This window comes from Xenopus laevis, chromosome 7L (genome assembly GCF_017654675.1).
Source record: "Xenopus laevis strain J_2021 chromosome 7L, Xenopus_laevis_v10.1, whole genome shotgun sequence".
NCBI classification, from domain to species: domain Eukaryota; kingdom Metazoa; phylum Chordata; class Amphibia; order Anura; family Pipidae; genus Xenopus; species Xenopus laevis.
The window spans coordinates 112,386,775-112,400,917 of record NC_054383.1 but is presented as its reverse complement, the minus strand read 5'-3'; the positions used below and the strand labels follow the sequence as shown (position 1 = coordinate 112,400,917).

Here is a 14,143-nt window from a genome sequence, read left to right as displayed (position 1 = left end):
TCTGCAGCACATGCAGATTACAAAACAGGACAATAGCAATCTAGCAGCCAGATATTCCCCACGCCGCCCTGCCCCAGATATAGTGTGCCCCTCCTTAATATGAAACAAACCACAGGTACCCTTACTCGTGTGATTCATTTTGCAAACTGGCTCTTCAGCAGTGGAAGAAACTACGTGTGCCGGTGTGGTCTCCGGAGAGGTATCTGCATTTCCATCCCCTCCTTCATTAATGGAAGCTCCCATTTGCTTATCACTTCCTTCTTCCATGTTTAGTCCTGGCAAGTGACAGCCCAAAACAGGGAAAAAGTGTTGACATTGCGTCACAGGAAGTGACCTTAACACTTGGGGAAAGTGTCTCCAGAAAATTGATCCCATTCATTGAAGCTGTATATGTTAATTTCTTGCAATATCTGGTCGAGTTGTCAATAAAGTTGATAGGCCGTCTCCCATAAGACTACATTTTATTTAAGTAAAATAATTGTCCCTAATATACAGGAGATACTGTAATTAAAAGAGTCAACGCTGACAGAGCCTTTGAGGCAAACGTAGCCTACCCTGAAAATAAAGTTTCACGCCATTTAAGCTGGCCATAGAGACAAAGATACCAAAATATCTATATATACCGACATTTTACACACCATGGCGATCGGTCATTCAGTCGCTCTGACAGGTTAAAAGATTTATATGGGCTACCGATTAGATCTCTGCATGTATTGCCTATCTGACAATATCAATAGGAAACTATCGCTACTATTTGTCAGACATAACTCGTACAACTGCTGCCTGTCAATTAATGGCCCAGCAATGTGTGATTTGTTCTCTTTACTACTTTATATTAATCTGAATGGTTAGTTGCAGCTCGGAAGATTGGCACGGAGTATCATTGGTCTGACATAGGATATACTGTAATATGCAGGTCTATGACCAGCTTTAGATTTATGGGGTATATGGGAATTCAGGGTTACGCTTCCCAAACCCCCAACACACCTCCTCATACTTGACATCCATTTCAGTGTTTTGCTGACCTACCGACTATATAGACAATAAAAATACTGTCCTTTATGTTCCCAATTCCTGCTTGATTCATGTTCATATGTTCACTCTTTTTAACCCTTTCATTTACTACTTACCGTTGAGAACCAGGCAGGAAAAAGTTTGTTATATTGAATCTTAACTGTGTACCCATGCTTATGTAAATTTGGGACTGCCTTTTTCGTCTATGTACTACTGAAATGTATAATCCTCATTCCCCAACCAAGCAGCGCACATTATTTCTATTTTCAAGGGTTAAACATGTGATTACTTCAAACTTTTGTATGCCATTATCTTATACCCCCTGTTACTTTCTTCCTTGTTATGTTGTATACATATCTTCTTCGCTGTTAAAACCCAATAAAATATAAATTACAAAAATAAAATAATTTTGAGCACTATGGTCATAATGCTTTATTTTTCCCCCAGAATTCAAGGGTCGTTGCGCCTCATGTAATCAAAATTAATGAGATTGTGCTCACATTTCACTGTAATGTGCTGAAAGTTTTCCAAGTCTGGTTGTAACAGGGCTACCTAAAATAATTGTGGAATTGCCTTTGCATTCCCTATGCTAATTTAATATGCATACTATAATGGCAGCATTTCCTTTACTTATGTAATGTTCATACATGTTGCAGAATAATAGCTTATTCCCTATAATTATATTAGATGGTTATTTGTCGATATTAAAAAGCATTTCAATATGAACTATTATAGAACTGTTTTGCAAATGCTAGCTCGGTTATTACCACGTTTCTTGGATGAACATAATATCAATGGCTATTGTGATATTAAAATCTATAATTAGTATATATATGTTTTATATAGTTTATATATGTGAGTGTATAAATAGGTCTGTATAAATATGTGTGCACTGGGGTTGAACTTTTTTTTAACCCAACTTCACTATATAACAATATCATTCCCTGTACTGTGAATGAATACACAATGAAAGCACACACATCCTGGCTGGAAAACACACCACATTTTAAACAAAGTTATTTAGAATCAACACAATCCACTATTATTTAATTTCCCACCTTGGGTTGCAAATGTTATGCATCTCTCAATGTTTGAAATAGATATCATTATGTGATGTCCTGATGATGTCATAATAGACACAAACTGTCTAACAGCAGCACATACATACTTGGGCGTATTATGGGATGTCATTATGATGTCATTATGATGTCATAATGGACAGAATCAAAGTGTCTAACAGAAACTCAGACTGGTTCATTCTTGATCAGGCAACTGAGGTGAGTGGAGCTTGGCATATTCAGATAAAAACATTATTAAAATTAATATATTAAGGGGCTATTTATCAAGGGTCGAATTTTGAACTGAAAACACTTCTGAATTCTGTTTTTCATTTGAAAATTCACCTTGACCTTTGATAACCCTTCCCCTTACTATTGGTACTGTATGGCTTAATAACTACTAGCGGTGTTGTGAATCTGTTTGAATCTGTGGAATTACAGAGAATTTGATTTGAAGGGGGATGTTGTACTTGGTCCAACCTAAAATAATTGTGGAATTCCCTTTGCATTCCCTATGCTAATTTAATATGCATACTATAATGGCAGCATTTCCCTTACTTACAGAGTGTATAAATAGGTCTGTATAAATATGTGTGCACTGGGGTTGAACTTTTTTTTAACCCAACTTCACTATGTAACAATATCATTCCCTGTACTGTGAATGAATACACAATGAAAGCACATACATCCTGGCAGGAAAACACACCACATTTTAAACAAAGTTATGTAGAATCAACACAACCCACTATTATTTAATTTCCCACCTTGGGTTGCAAATGTGATGTCACAATGCTGTGAATCTGCCAATGTTTGAAATAGATATCATTATGTGATGTCCTGATGATGTCATAATAGACACAAACTGTCTAACAACAGTCTGTCCATACTTGGGCGTATTATGGGATGTCATTATGATGTCATAATGGACAGAATCAAAGTGTCTAACAGAAACTCAGACTGGTTCATTCTTGATCAGGCAACTGAGGTGAGTGGAGCTTGGCATATTCAGATGAAAACGTTATCAAAACTAATATATTAAGGGGCATATTTATCAAGGGTTGAATTTCAAACTGAAAACACCTCAGAATTCTGTTTTTCATTCGAAAATTCACCTCGACCTTTGATAAACCTTCCCCTTACTATTGGTACTGTATGGCTTAATAACTACTAGCGGTGTTGTGAATCTGTTTGAATCTATGAAAATACAGAGAATTTGATTTGAAGGGGGATGTTGTACTTGGTCCAACCTAAAATAGTATGCATACTATAATGGCAGCATTTCATTTACTTATATAATCTTCATATATGTTGCAGAATAACAGCTAATTCCCTATAATTATTTTAGATGGATATTTGCCAATATTATAAAGCATTTCAATATGAACTGTTATAGAACACTTTTGCAAATGCTAGCTCGATTATTACCACGTTTCTTGGATGAGCATAATATCAATGGCTATTGTGACACTAAAATCTGTAATAAGTATAGATATGTTTTATATAGTTTATATATGTGAGTGTATAAATAGGTCTGTATAAATATGTGTGCACTGGGGTTGAACTTTTTTTTAACCCAACTTCACTATACTACATCAATTTTCATGCCCCTTGGGCTCATTATGGTATGTCCTTATGATGTCATAATGAACACAACAGTAGTCCATCCCCACTTGGGCTTATTATGGGATGTCATTATGATGTCATAATGGACAGAATCAAAGTGTCTAACAGAAACTCAGACTGGTTCATTCTTGATCAGGCAACTGAGGTGAGTGGAGCTTGGCACATTCAGATAAAAACATTATCAAAAATAATATATTAAGGGGCATATTTATCAAGGGTTGAATTTCAAATTGAAAACACTTCGGAATTCTAATTCAAAAAGACCAACCGAAATTAAGTCGAAGTTTTTTTGGGCAAATAGGTCTGTTTTGATTGAATTTGATTGAATAGGTCTGTTTTGTTTTATTTGGCCGAATTTGAATCATACAAATTGAAGGAATGGTGCATTTGATCGAATTTGATTCAAAGTTTTCCCCAAAAAAACTTTGATTTTTAAAAGTCCACCAATTGACTCCAAATAGGTTCTCGGAGGTCCCCCATAGTCTAAAACAGCAATTCAGCAGGTTTTAGATGGCAAATGGTCAAAGTCACATTTTTAAAGACACAGTACATAATAAATTTCGATATTCTAATTTTTGATTTTTTTTCAAATTTGAATAGAATTTGGAGTATTCGCTAGTCGAAGTGCACAAAAAATAGCTCGAAATTCAAATGTTTTTCATTCGAAAATTCACCTCGACCTTTGATAAATCTGCCCCTAAATATTGGTACTGTATGGCTTAAAAACTGATAGTGGTGTTGTGAATCTGTTTGAATCTATGGAATTACAAAGAATTTGATTTTTGCTCTCAGAAAAAGAGCAAGTGAAAATCCAAAGAATGGTTGTTGAGTGTTGTACTTGGTCCTACATACAATAATTTACCAATGCTGATATTTTCTACATAGAACAGTGTGCTTTCTAGTACAGGTAAAGGACCTGTTATCCAGAATGCTTGGGTCATGTGGTTTTCCGGATAACGGATCTTTCCATAATTTAGATCTTCATACCTTAAGTCTACTAGAAAATCATGTAAACATTAAATAAACCCAATAAACTGGTTTTGCTTTCAATAACTAATAATTATATCTTAGCTTGGATTAGGTACAATGTACTGTTTTATTATTACAGAGAAAAAGCAAATAATTATTAAAAATGTGGATTAATTGATTATAATGGAGTCCTTTGCGTAATTCGAAGCTTCCTGGATAACGGGTTTCCGGATAAGGGGTCCCATACCTGTAGTGATTCTTCTATATATATATATATATATAAATACACAGATGAAGGCTTAGGCACACACTTAAATAAATCTTAACCTGGGAGCAAATCAGAAACATAGTACACGTCATACACATTATACACATTTTTCTGTTACTAAAATTCCTGGTGTACATCAGCTATTTTGTCAATATATATATTTATACAAATGATCTTTCTCTTTGTCTCCATAGAGAGAATAAACATGTGGCGTTCTATCTGCAATTGTTTCCGCTGCTTTCGCAAGGTAAGTACTTAATTCCTTGTATTGTAATATCACACATATTATTTTGTGAATAATTTAATGGAGGGAGAAACTTTTGTGATAAAACCTTTTTTTTCTTTTTTACTAGAAACAACCAGATAAACCCACAAATCAAAATATTACGGTAAGTAAAAAAATATCATAAAATACAATAGATTGTGATCCTTTTTACATTTAAAAGGATAGTGCCATCTATTAGTTTTCTTATAACTTATTCTCATGAATTTATCTAAGTGCTCATTTCTTTAATTGATAAAAACCTTTTGTTTTATTTTTCTTAGAAACAAGATCAATCTAATGAAGAAATCATAGTGGTAAGTTAAGAAATAGAATAAAATACAATAAAATGTGATTTTTACTTTTCATAGCATAGCACCATCTATATAGTTAGACGTTTTTCTTATCATAGATAAAAGTTTGATTGAGATTATTAAATTAATTCAATTCATTTGTCCAAATTTTGCAATAACACCGTTTTTTATTCTCTACTCTAGATACTACCCAATGAAATTGATGAAGTCGTTGTTGTGGTAAGCCAAACTATGGTAAAATACAATAAAATATTATTCTTTTACTTGTAAAAATACAATGCTATCTATATATTTAGAAGGTTTCTCATATCATTGAATACATTCTAGTTTTCCTATTTTCTGTTTGTTTCTTTTTGTGATAAAATGTTTTTTTCTTTACTAGAATCAGCCAGAAGAAGCTGCTGAAGAAATAGTTGTGGTAAGTATCTAATATTGAAATTCAACTATAGAAACAACAATACCACTTTCATAGACACATTCATAACATCATTGACTTTATTATTAAAACTATTTTATTTGTTGATGATAATGATAATGTTAATGATATTTTCTTGCTAGGAATAGCACTTTGGAATTTCCAATATTATTGGAACAAATCCCTATACTGACCCTGCATTTATTTATATACATGAATTGTATTTCCTTTTTTCAGAGACTAAACATACACTGACCTTTATAGATAACTTTGCATGTAATAATCTTTATGGACAATAGACCTTTAATTGCATAAAATAATGCCACCTTTTTATCTCTTATCCAGGCTCAAATAGAGAAGCCCACTGAAGAAATCTGCCTGGTAAGCAAGAAAGGAGTTGGTATCATACAGTCATTATAGTTTTAGCTTCCTTTTAAAGTTTTATTGATTATAATTGTTAATTGGCCTTGGTAAAGTAGATTAATTATATATTTTTAGAATTTTCATGAATTTACTTTATACAAGGTAAATTCTATATATAGCACATTATAAAGGTATGGGGTCCTTTATCCGGAAACCCATTATCCAAAAGCTGCAAATGACTGAAAGGCCATCTCCCATAGACTCCATTTTAGCCAAATAATCCACATTTTTAAAAATGATTTCACCAGTACCATGTACTTGATCCCAGCTGAGACATAATTAATATTTGTTGGAGGCAAAACCAGTCTATTGGGCTTATTTACATGATTTTCTAATAGACTTAAGGTTTGGAGATCAGAATTAAGGAAAGATTCATTATCCAGAAAACCCCATGTCCCAAGCTTTCTGGATAACAGGTCTCATACCTGTAGTAAGTTGATCTGATAACTAAATGTATTCCTCTTAACTAGCAGGAGCCAGAGCAAGAAAATGAAATAGAAATCAGCCAGGAAAGCATAAGAGAGGTGAATAGCTGTCAACAAAAATTGCCCTATATTTCATGCAGAGTTATATTTTAGCTTCTTTATAACACAAATAACATCTCTTTCCCTTTCTTAACCAGGAGAATTCAGTTAATCCTGAAGTCAATGAGAACACAGAGATGTGCCAGGTAAGAAAAAGATAGTCAAAATAACTAAAATATTTTAAGGGAATAGGAAACCCAAATTCACTTAGAGATGGTAATATGTTAGGCATACCCATGTGACTAATCTTGACTAGGGTTATGCTCTGCACAGTTTGCTGCTTTGCTTGTGCAATACACTTCTTCTGCCAATATTGTCATTTAAGCCCGAGCACCTTCATTCAGCCCAGGAGATCCCTTGTAAAATTAAAGGGCACCTGTTGGGTAAAAATGTTATCCCAACCAAAGGTGCGGGCTAATAGAGCCCACATTCTGGTTGGGAATAACAGACGTTTTTAAAAAAAAAATGCCCCCACTAGCGCTATGATACCCACACCAGGAGGGAGCTCCCTGTGCGAGCAACAACGTTCAGTCACTCGCATGCGCAAAATGAAAAGCTGCCCCGAATTGCTCATTATGTGCATGCGAATAACGTCACATGCGTGTTATGTGCATACGAGTGACTGGCCTAGCACTGGTGGGGGCATTTTTGTTTCAAAAAACTGCTGTTATCCCCCAACCAGAATGTGGGCTGTATTAGTCCGTACATTTGGTTATAACATTTTTACCCAACAGGTGCCCTTTAAATAAAATGGTAGCTGCAAACTCTACAGGACATACATCAGTCCCCGATATACAAGGTTTATTTAAGGATATTTTTTTAAACTGATATAGTATAAATATTTTTGCTTCTATCCCAGGACCAACCAGATAAAGATATGGCCAAAGATAATGTCTTTTACATTGTGTTACTATGTAATGTGCAACTAATATTTATGAGCTTTATTTTAACTTAGCTAAGTTTAATCCATTTTCCTGTTTTCCATCCAGGAATCTGAACATGAACCTGAGATCAGCTTTGAGGTTAGCAGAAACCAGGAGGACCAGCTTAGTGAGCAGGAAGAGAGATCTGATAACAACACCTGCCACTATCAGGTAAGCAGACAATAACCAATGAATGGGAAAACTTTGATCAAAGAAATCATAAAGATTTTTAAATTATAGTGGTTGAATTTATAAAATAATATTTCCTCTTTAATACAGGACAACATAGAAGCATCTGAACAAATTCAGCTAGAGCCCTATGAAAATGTATTGGAGTTGTTTGAGGAAAATGGATATGCATCTGAAGAACCTCAAGGAGAGTCCTGTGTGGAATCTGAAATAAAGTCTTCTAAGGAAAGAATAGAAGGATCCGAACAACTTCAGCTAGAGCCCTATGAGGCAACTGGAAATGTTTTGGAGTTGTTTGAGGAAAATGATTATGGATCTGAAGAACCTCAAGGAGAGTACTGTGTGGAATCTGAAAAAATTTGTTCTAAGGAAAACATAGAAGGATCTGAACAACTTCAGCTAGAGCCCTATGAGGCAACTGGAAATGTTCTGGAGTTGTTTGAAGAAAATGAATATAGATCTGAAGAACCTCAAGGAGAGTCCTGTGTGGAATCTGAAATAAAGTCTTCTAAGGAAAACATAGAAGGATCTGAACAACTTCAGCTAGAGCCCTATGAGGCAACTGGAAATGTTCTGGAGTTGTTTGAGGAAAATGGATTTGTATCTGAAGAACCTCAAGGAGAGCCTTGTGTGGAAACTGAAATAAAGTCTTCTAAGAAAAACATAGAAGGATCTGAACAACTTCAGCTAGAGTCCTGTGAGGCAACTGGAAATTTTTTGGAGTTGTTTGAAGAAAATGAATATGAATCTGAAGAACCTCAAGGAGAGTCCTGTGTGGAATCTGAAATAAATTGTTCTAAGGAAAACATAGAAAGATCTGAACAACTTCAGCTAGAGCCCTATGAGGCAACTGGAAATGTTTTGGAGTTGTTTGAGGAAAATGTATATGGATCTGAAGAACCTCAAGAAGAGTCCTGTGTGGAATCCGAAATAAAGTTCCCGACTGAAATCTCTGAAAAAGAGCAAGTGAAGGACCAAAGAAGGAAAGAGTGCCTTAATGAGGTTTGAACAAAAATAATTAAACCTTTTATCAATATAAATTTAAAGGGGCAGTATACCCCTCTTTAAAATACTTCTGTATAATGAGCTGCTCTTATCACAAAGCCTAATGCTTCAGCAGGAGAAGAGAGGGGTTTGTTTATACAGCAGGCTTCTCAGTAAACTGGTGATTTGTATTAACTACAAGATGTATAGTAGTTTAAATGTCAGTTTTTGCTCTATTTAGTTCAAGAATTAACAAAAACTATAGATATGTCTTAATTAAAACTATAGGTAAAGTATAATTCAGTACAAATGCTGTTCACTGAAATAATGTTGAAAAAGGTCTATACTGTCCCTTTAAGCAACTTAACTTCAGGGTTTAGTTCAACTTAACAACAAATCCTTTCTTTTTTTTAAGGAGGTACCAAAGAAAATTGACAACAGGACCACAAATATAAATATCATGAAAAAGGAAGAAATAAATAGAAAAATAACGAAAAAAGAAAAGTGTGTCTACCGTACCCAAGAAGACTTTAGCAAGGTTTGGATAACATAACATACTTTATTGAATCCTTTATATATACTTTTACCTAATATTTTGGCACCCCCAGTAAATTAACCTTTCCTTTTACTCTATATAATAATTGTAGCAGTTTCACCTAATAATCTCAGATTATCTAATTAAACATTTTTTCTTTTCCCCAGGAGGATGATAAAGATCCATTTGCCAAATACCCAGTAAGTTGTAAAACAGTATATTGGAACATAAAAGCACAACTTTCATAGTTTTTCTTAATTATTCCAGCCCTCAACCTTCTCCCGTTATACACCATTTTCCAGTTTCTCCTTATAATATCACTGCTTCTTTAATGTTGAGAAAGTTATTTGTCCAGTTGCATTATATTAGTTTAGTATTATATTTATCATGCTTTTGAATACAATGTTATTTTTTCAGGAGCCCAGGGGAAATTTAAAACTTGGAGAGGCCATCGGAGAAGGCAATTTTGGAGTTGTCCATATGGTGAGATACTTTATTCAACATTACAATTGTGTAGTTTGTGTCATGCTTCTGGGTGATTTCAGAATTCTCCCACTTGGTCACACTCTCTACAGTATTTTCCTTTTTTCTTGTGTTTCTGAGGCTGCCAATAAACTTGTGCCTTATCCACATATCTGTTTGATTCACCATAATGAAGTTCATCATCACAAACCTTCTTTCTCTACTTGTGTTACAGGGTTGGCATCAAATGAAACGCAAAGAAGTGGCCGTTAAAATAATAAAGAACATAGAGGTAATGTGTCTTTGTAATGTTACTATATTTATATTATAATAAGCATTTTTGCAAAAAGCCTTATTTTGCATAGGTTTCATATATTTGAACAGGTTGAAGTCAATGGATGTGTTTCTTTTCTCAGCCTAAATTCCTATGTTACTATGTGAAAATAAGTGGATGAATACCTTTTATAGAAGGCAATAGATTTCAGATTTTAAAACAAACAAAAAACATTTTCATATGGTATTAACAAGCTGTAATTCTCCATAATTAAATTGGGTATTTAAAATAACAATTGCATCCATTTTATTTAATTTTCTGTTGTATTAACATTTCTTTTGTTGTAAATTAGGATGAAGATAAAATCCTTAATGAACTGGAAATACTTGAGAAGGTCTCTGGCCATGAGAATATCATCTCCTTTTATGGCGCATTTTACCAAAAGCCTGCTAGAAGGATTAATCAAGAGCTATGGGTAAGGAAGCGTTTAGATATGTTGAACCTTTGTGCACCAACTCTCAATCATCAGCTCTCATACAAGCTTGGATTCAAATATGATCCAATTGTATAAGAAAGAGTCCAATCCACATGACCTCTTTGTTCTCAGTTTTACCTGATTGCAGTCATACCCTGAATGCTTATAAGTGCCTATTTCTGAATTACACCCACTGACTGCAAATCAAGGCAGTCACATTTGACTTCTAGTACAGAACACATAGAAACCAAAACAATGCAAGTACACTTTATTATAGTAAATTATAGCACACAAACTCTTATGTCACTAGTATTGCCTAATGCAAGCTCAACAATTAAATTGTATATATGTACTAATTGTTCTTTATTGGTGTTCTAGATTGCTACAGAACTTTGTGATGGTGGATCAGTACTTGACCTAATAAATAGCAAAAGGAATCGTTCCTTAGAAGAAAGCTGGATTGCTTATATCTGCAAGCAGGTGTTACAGGTATGTCACATGTGAACCTTCTCTGTTATTCAACAAATTTCCATTTTATTAGTTCAAGAACATGAAAAATAATTGTATTTACCATTTTCCTTTATATTTTTCCCAGGGCTTGTATCATCTCAGAAAACAGAGAATTGTACATTGCGACGTGAAGCCCGATAATCTGATGCTAACTGAAGACGCAGTTGTAAAGATAAGTAAGTGACGCTTAGAATCTGAATACAGAATGGATGTTGTGAAGTTTCAGTGAATGTGAAGTCAATTTTATATTACTCTATCTCTCAATAATAACGTTTATATAAACCATTTCAAAGTTCTAAACCTGCAAACACAACACATCTGCACACTAATCCTTTCTCATGTAAAAATTGCCCACAAATGTTTCTGTATCACCATGATTTTTATTGGTGCGTTGCATTTGCAAACTAACATAAAAAATTAATGCTTTTTTGTCTTACAATTTCAGTTGATTTTGGTGGTGCTGTCACGGGAGGAAAAAGTGATAGCCCTGCTGGAGATATGGCATATTTATCACCAGAGGCCATTGTCTGCATGAGTAAGAGAGGCGAATTTGACCATAAGGTATAGTGATGACTTCTTCTTCCTTTAAATTGTAGAGTTAGCGCCACCTTTATTTAAATATATGTAGCCTACATGAGGTAACTACATGTGTTTTTGCCACTTACTTCACATACCCCTCTCAAAAGCAAATTTGTCATCCAGTTTTGCTATTATGAAAAGGTGTAAGTGAACTGAGGGAGCATAATGTATTGTAAGTACAGGGCACAAGAATTTTAGAACCCCCTCCTTATGCTTTAATGGATTTTCAAACTCTATGTAAAACAGAAGTTTCTCAGTTTGGAGTCATTCTTTAGATATGAAACCCACTGTACTTCAGCCCTTGAACTGTTTTATATGAGTACAAAGTGGCATGTTTTAATGTATTTCCTATTCTGCAGTCTAAAGAGAAGCCCTATCATAATGTGGATGGATAGAAAACAGAAGTATGTCTCCTGTGTATAGTCTTTTTTAATTATTTTCTTTTCCTCCATGTTTTCTAGGCTGATGTGTGGTCTTTGGGAATGTCAGCCATTCACATGGCAGAAGGATGTGTCCGTAAGTACTTTCTCAGGAATTATTATCATGACTGTGTATATACGTAATATATGTGTGTGTTACTAGAAAGTAAATGCTGTAACACAGAATGATACTGCCCCTTATGTAAAGTTTACAATCAATTAATGATAAAAAAAACTAACCCCAACATAATGTAATAAAAGGCACTAAGTAGGACAAGTGCAGTAACCCTTGCTGCTTATTGCTTGAAATAGGTGATTTGATCTGTATCAAACTTTGCACCTTTTAGAACCCCATAAATGTTGTAATTAGCAGTCAGCATGTTTTAATATTGTATTTGCTTATCTTATAGCATACAACAAACTTCCTGACAAGGCTTTGATCCGACAAATTACTCGTGGTCCGGCTCCTACGTTGAAAGGGAACAAATGGTGAGTGATTTCCATGAAAACACAAAAAGAGAGTGAGGGGAAGTTGGGGAAATGGAAAAGGAAGTGAGGGTGAAGAGAGTGAGGAAATGACAATGGAGTAAGGGGTTGTGCAAATAAGAAAGATAGTCAGGGTGAATGGGGTGGGAGAATAGGCAAAGGAAAAGTTACAGTGAGGGACGAGGGATTGGGAAAATAGGGTGTAGTAATGATGTGAAGTATAAATGGGCTAGGAGCTTTATATGGGCATGGACTTCCATAAGTCTGAGCAATTAGATATATTTATAACATGATTAACAAGCAGACAGCACCACACAAAAGTGACGTTTCAGGCTCACAAACTGAGGAAAGGCGATTGTGAGCCTGAAACATCGCTATTGTATTTCTGTCCAAAGAAAAGCCCTTTTGCAATAAAGGCTTTTTAAGAGAATATTAACGTGTGGTGCTGTCTGCTTGTTGATCGTGTCTACAGAAAAGGTGGAAGTGGCCACCAAAGACTTGCACCTTTGTCTACTATATCCCATGGGTGAGTGCTGACTTCTAATCTTCACTATATTTATAACAAGAACAATTATAATTTTGCCTTAATTTCTTTTTGCAGGAGTGAAAAATTCCACTACTTTATTGAGGAATGCCTGCAGAAAAATCCTGCTGAGAGACCATCTGCAAGGCAGCTCTTGTCACACCCTTTCATCACAGAAATAAGCAATGAAAGGGTTGTACAGAAGAATATTATGAAGCATCTGCAGAGAGGTAAGAAAAATATCTTATTCTGATTGCCATTCGCATAATCTGTAACTATTTGTTGTCCTATGCAAACAATATTCTCTGACTAGTTGTAGCTGACCAATAAATAAACAGAAAAAGGCATGTGACATAAAACTTGTAATGGCAAAAATTCTAAATGCAAATATAAAAAAATTAAGAAAATGTAAAATTATTATGTATACACCTGCGTCATGACTAACAATGAACAATATTTCATACTAGCAAACCATTGAAGCTAAAAGAAGAAAGTTGAATAACAGATCGACATCCACCATCTGCAGATGACCAATTGTTGGAGACTGAGAAACAGAAATTCTTCTGTCATTGGATGCAAACAGATCCCAGGAACAACCTGGAAGAAACATAGAATCAGGGCTGCCATCGGGGGAGGGACGGGGGCAGAAAAACTAGGTTTCCGATGGCAGCCCTCCATGGAATCCCACTTGGATAAATTCATCAAGACTGGAAAAAATGACTTTTTGTAAAAAAAAAAAATAAATTACATTTTAATTCTTTATATTGACAAAATAGTTTTTTTATTTATATGTTTTATGTCCTTAATTGTTTTTAAAAAATGTAATAAAGAATGTTTTAAAAAATAAAATAAAATTGTATTCAGTGCATATATAAGTGCTTTTTAACTGTATATTGACAAACTTTCTGTTCTTG

The 14,143-nt window shown here is 34.5% G+C and overlaps 1 protein-coding gene and 1 long non-coding RNA gene across 2 annotated transcripts; both read left to right on the top strand.

The window, feature by feature from the left end:
* The first annotated feature begins 5,283 nt into the window (after nucleotides 1-5,283).
* Nucleotides 5,284-6,027, top strand: LOC108706095. The gene is made up of 4 exons (XR_005962669.1): nucleotides 5,284-5,321; nucleotides 5,479-5,511; nucleotides 5,692-5,727; nucleotides 5,891-6,027. It is a non-coding gene; the product is annotated as an uncharacterized LOC108706095 (long non-coding RNA).
* A 5,281-nt stretch (nucleotides 6,028-11,308) lies between these two features.
* Nucleotides 11,309-13,532, top strand: LOC108697031 (traf2 and NCK-interacting protein kinase). The gene is made up of 5 exons (XM_041570057.1): nucleotides 11,309-11,398; nucleotides 11,668-11,783; nucleotides 12,263-12,317; nucleotides 12,631-12,709; nucleotides 13,308-13,532. The coding sequence occupies exons 1-5, from the start codon at nucleotides 11,368-11,370 to the stop codon at nucleotides 13,480-13,482; spliced, it is 456 nt and encodes a 151-aa protein (XP_041425991.1). The 5' UTR covers nucleotides 11,309-11,367; the 3' UTR covers nucleotides 13,483-13,532.
* The last annotated feature ends 611 nt before the right edge of the window (nucleotides 13,533-14,143 follow it).

What these genes read in the sequence shown, in the direction of transcription:
- LOC108697031 (XM_041570057.1), top strand. Translation starts at nt 11,368, where the DNA reads ATGCTAACTGAAGACGCAGTTGTAAAGATAA. An exon ending in GAGGCGAATTTGACCATAAG is followed by an intron (nt 11,784 to 12,262) that starts GTATAGTGATGA and finishes CATGTTTTCTAG; the next exon opens with GCTGATGTGTGGTCTTTGGG. An exon ending in ACGTTGAAAGGGAACAAATG is followed by an intron (nt 12,710 to 13,307) that starts GTGAGTGATTTC and finishes TTCTTTTTGCAG; the next exon opens with GAGTGAAAAATTCCACTACT.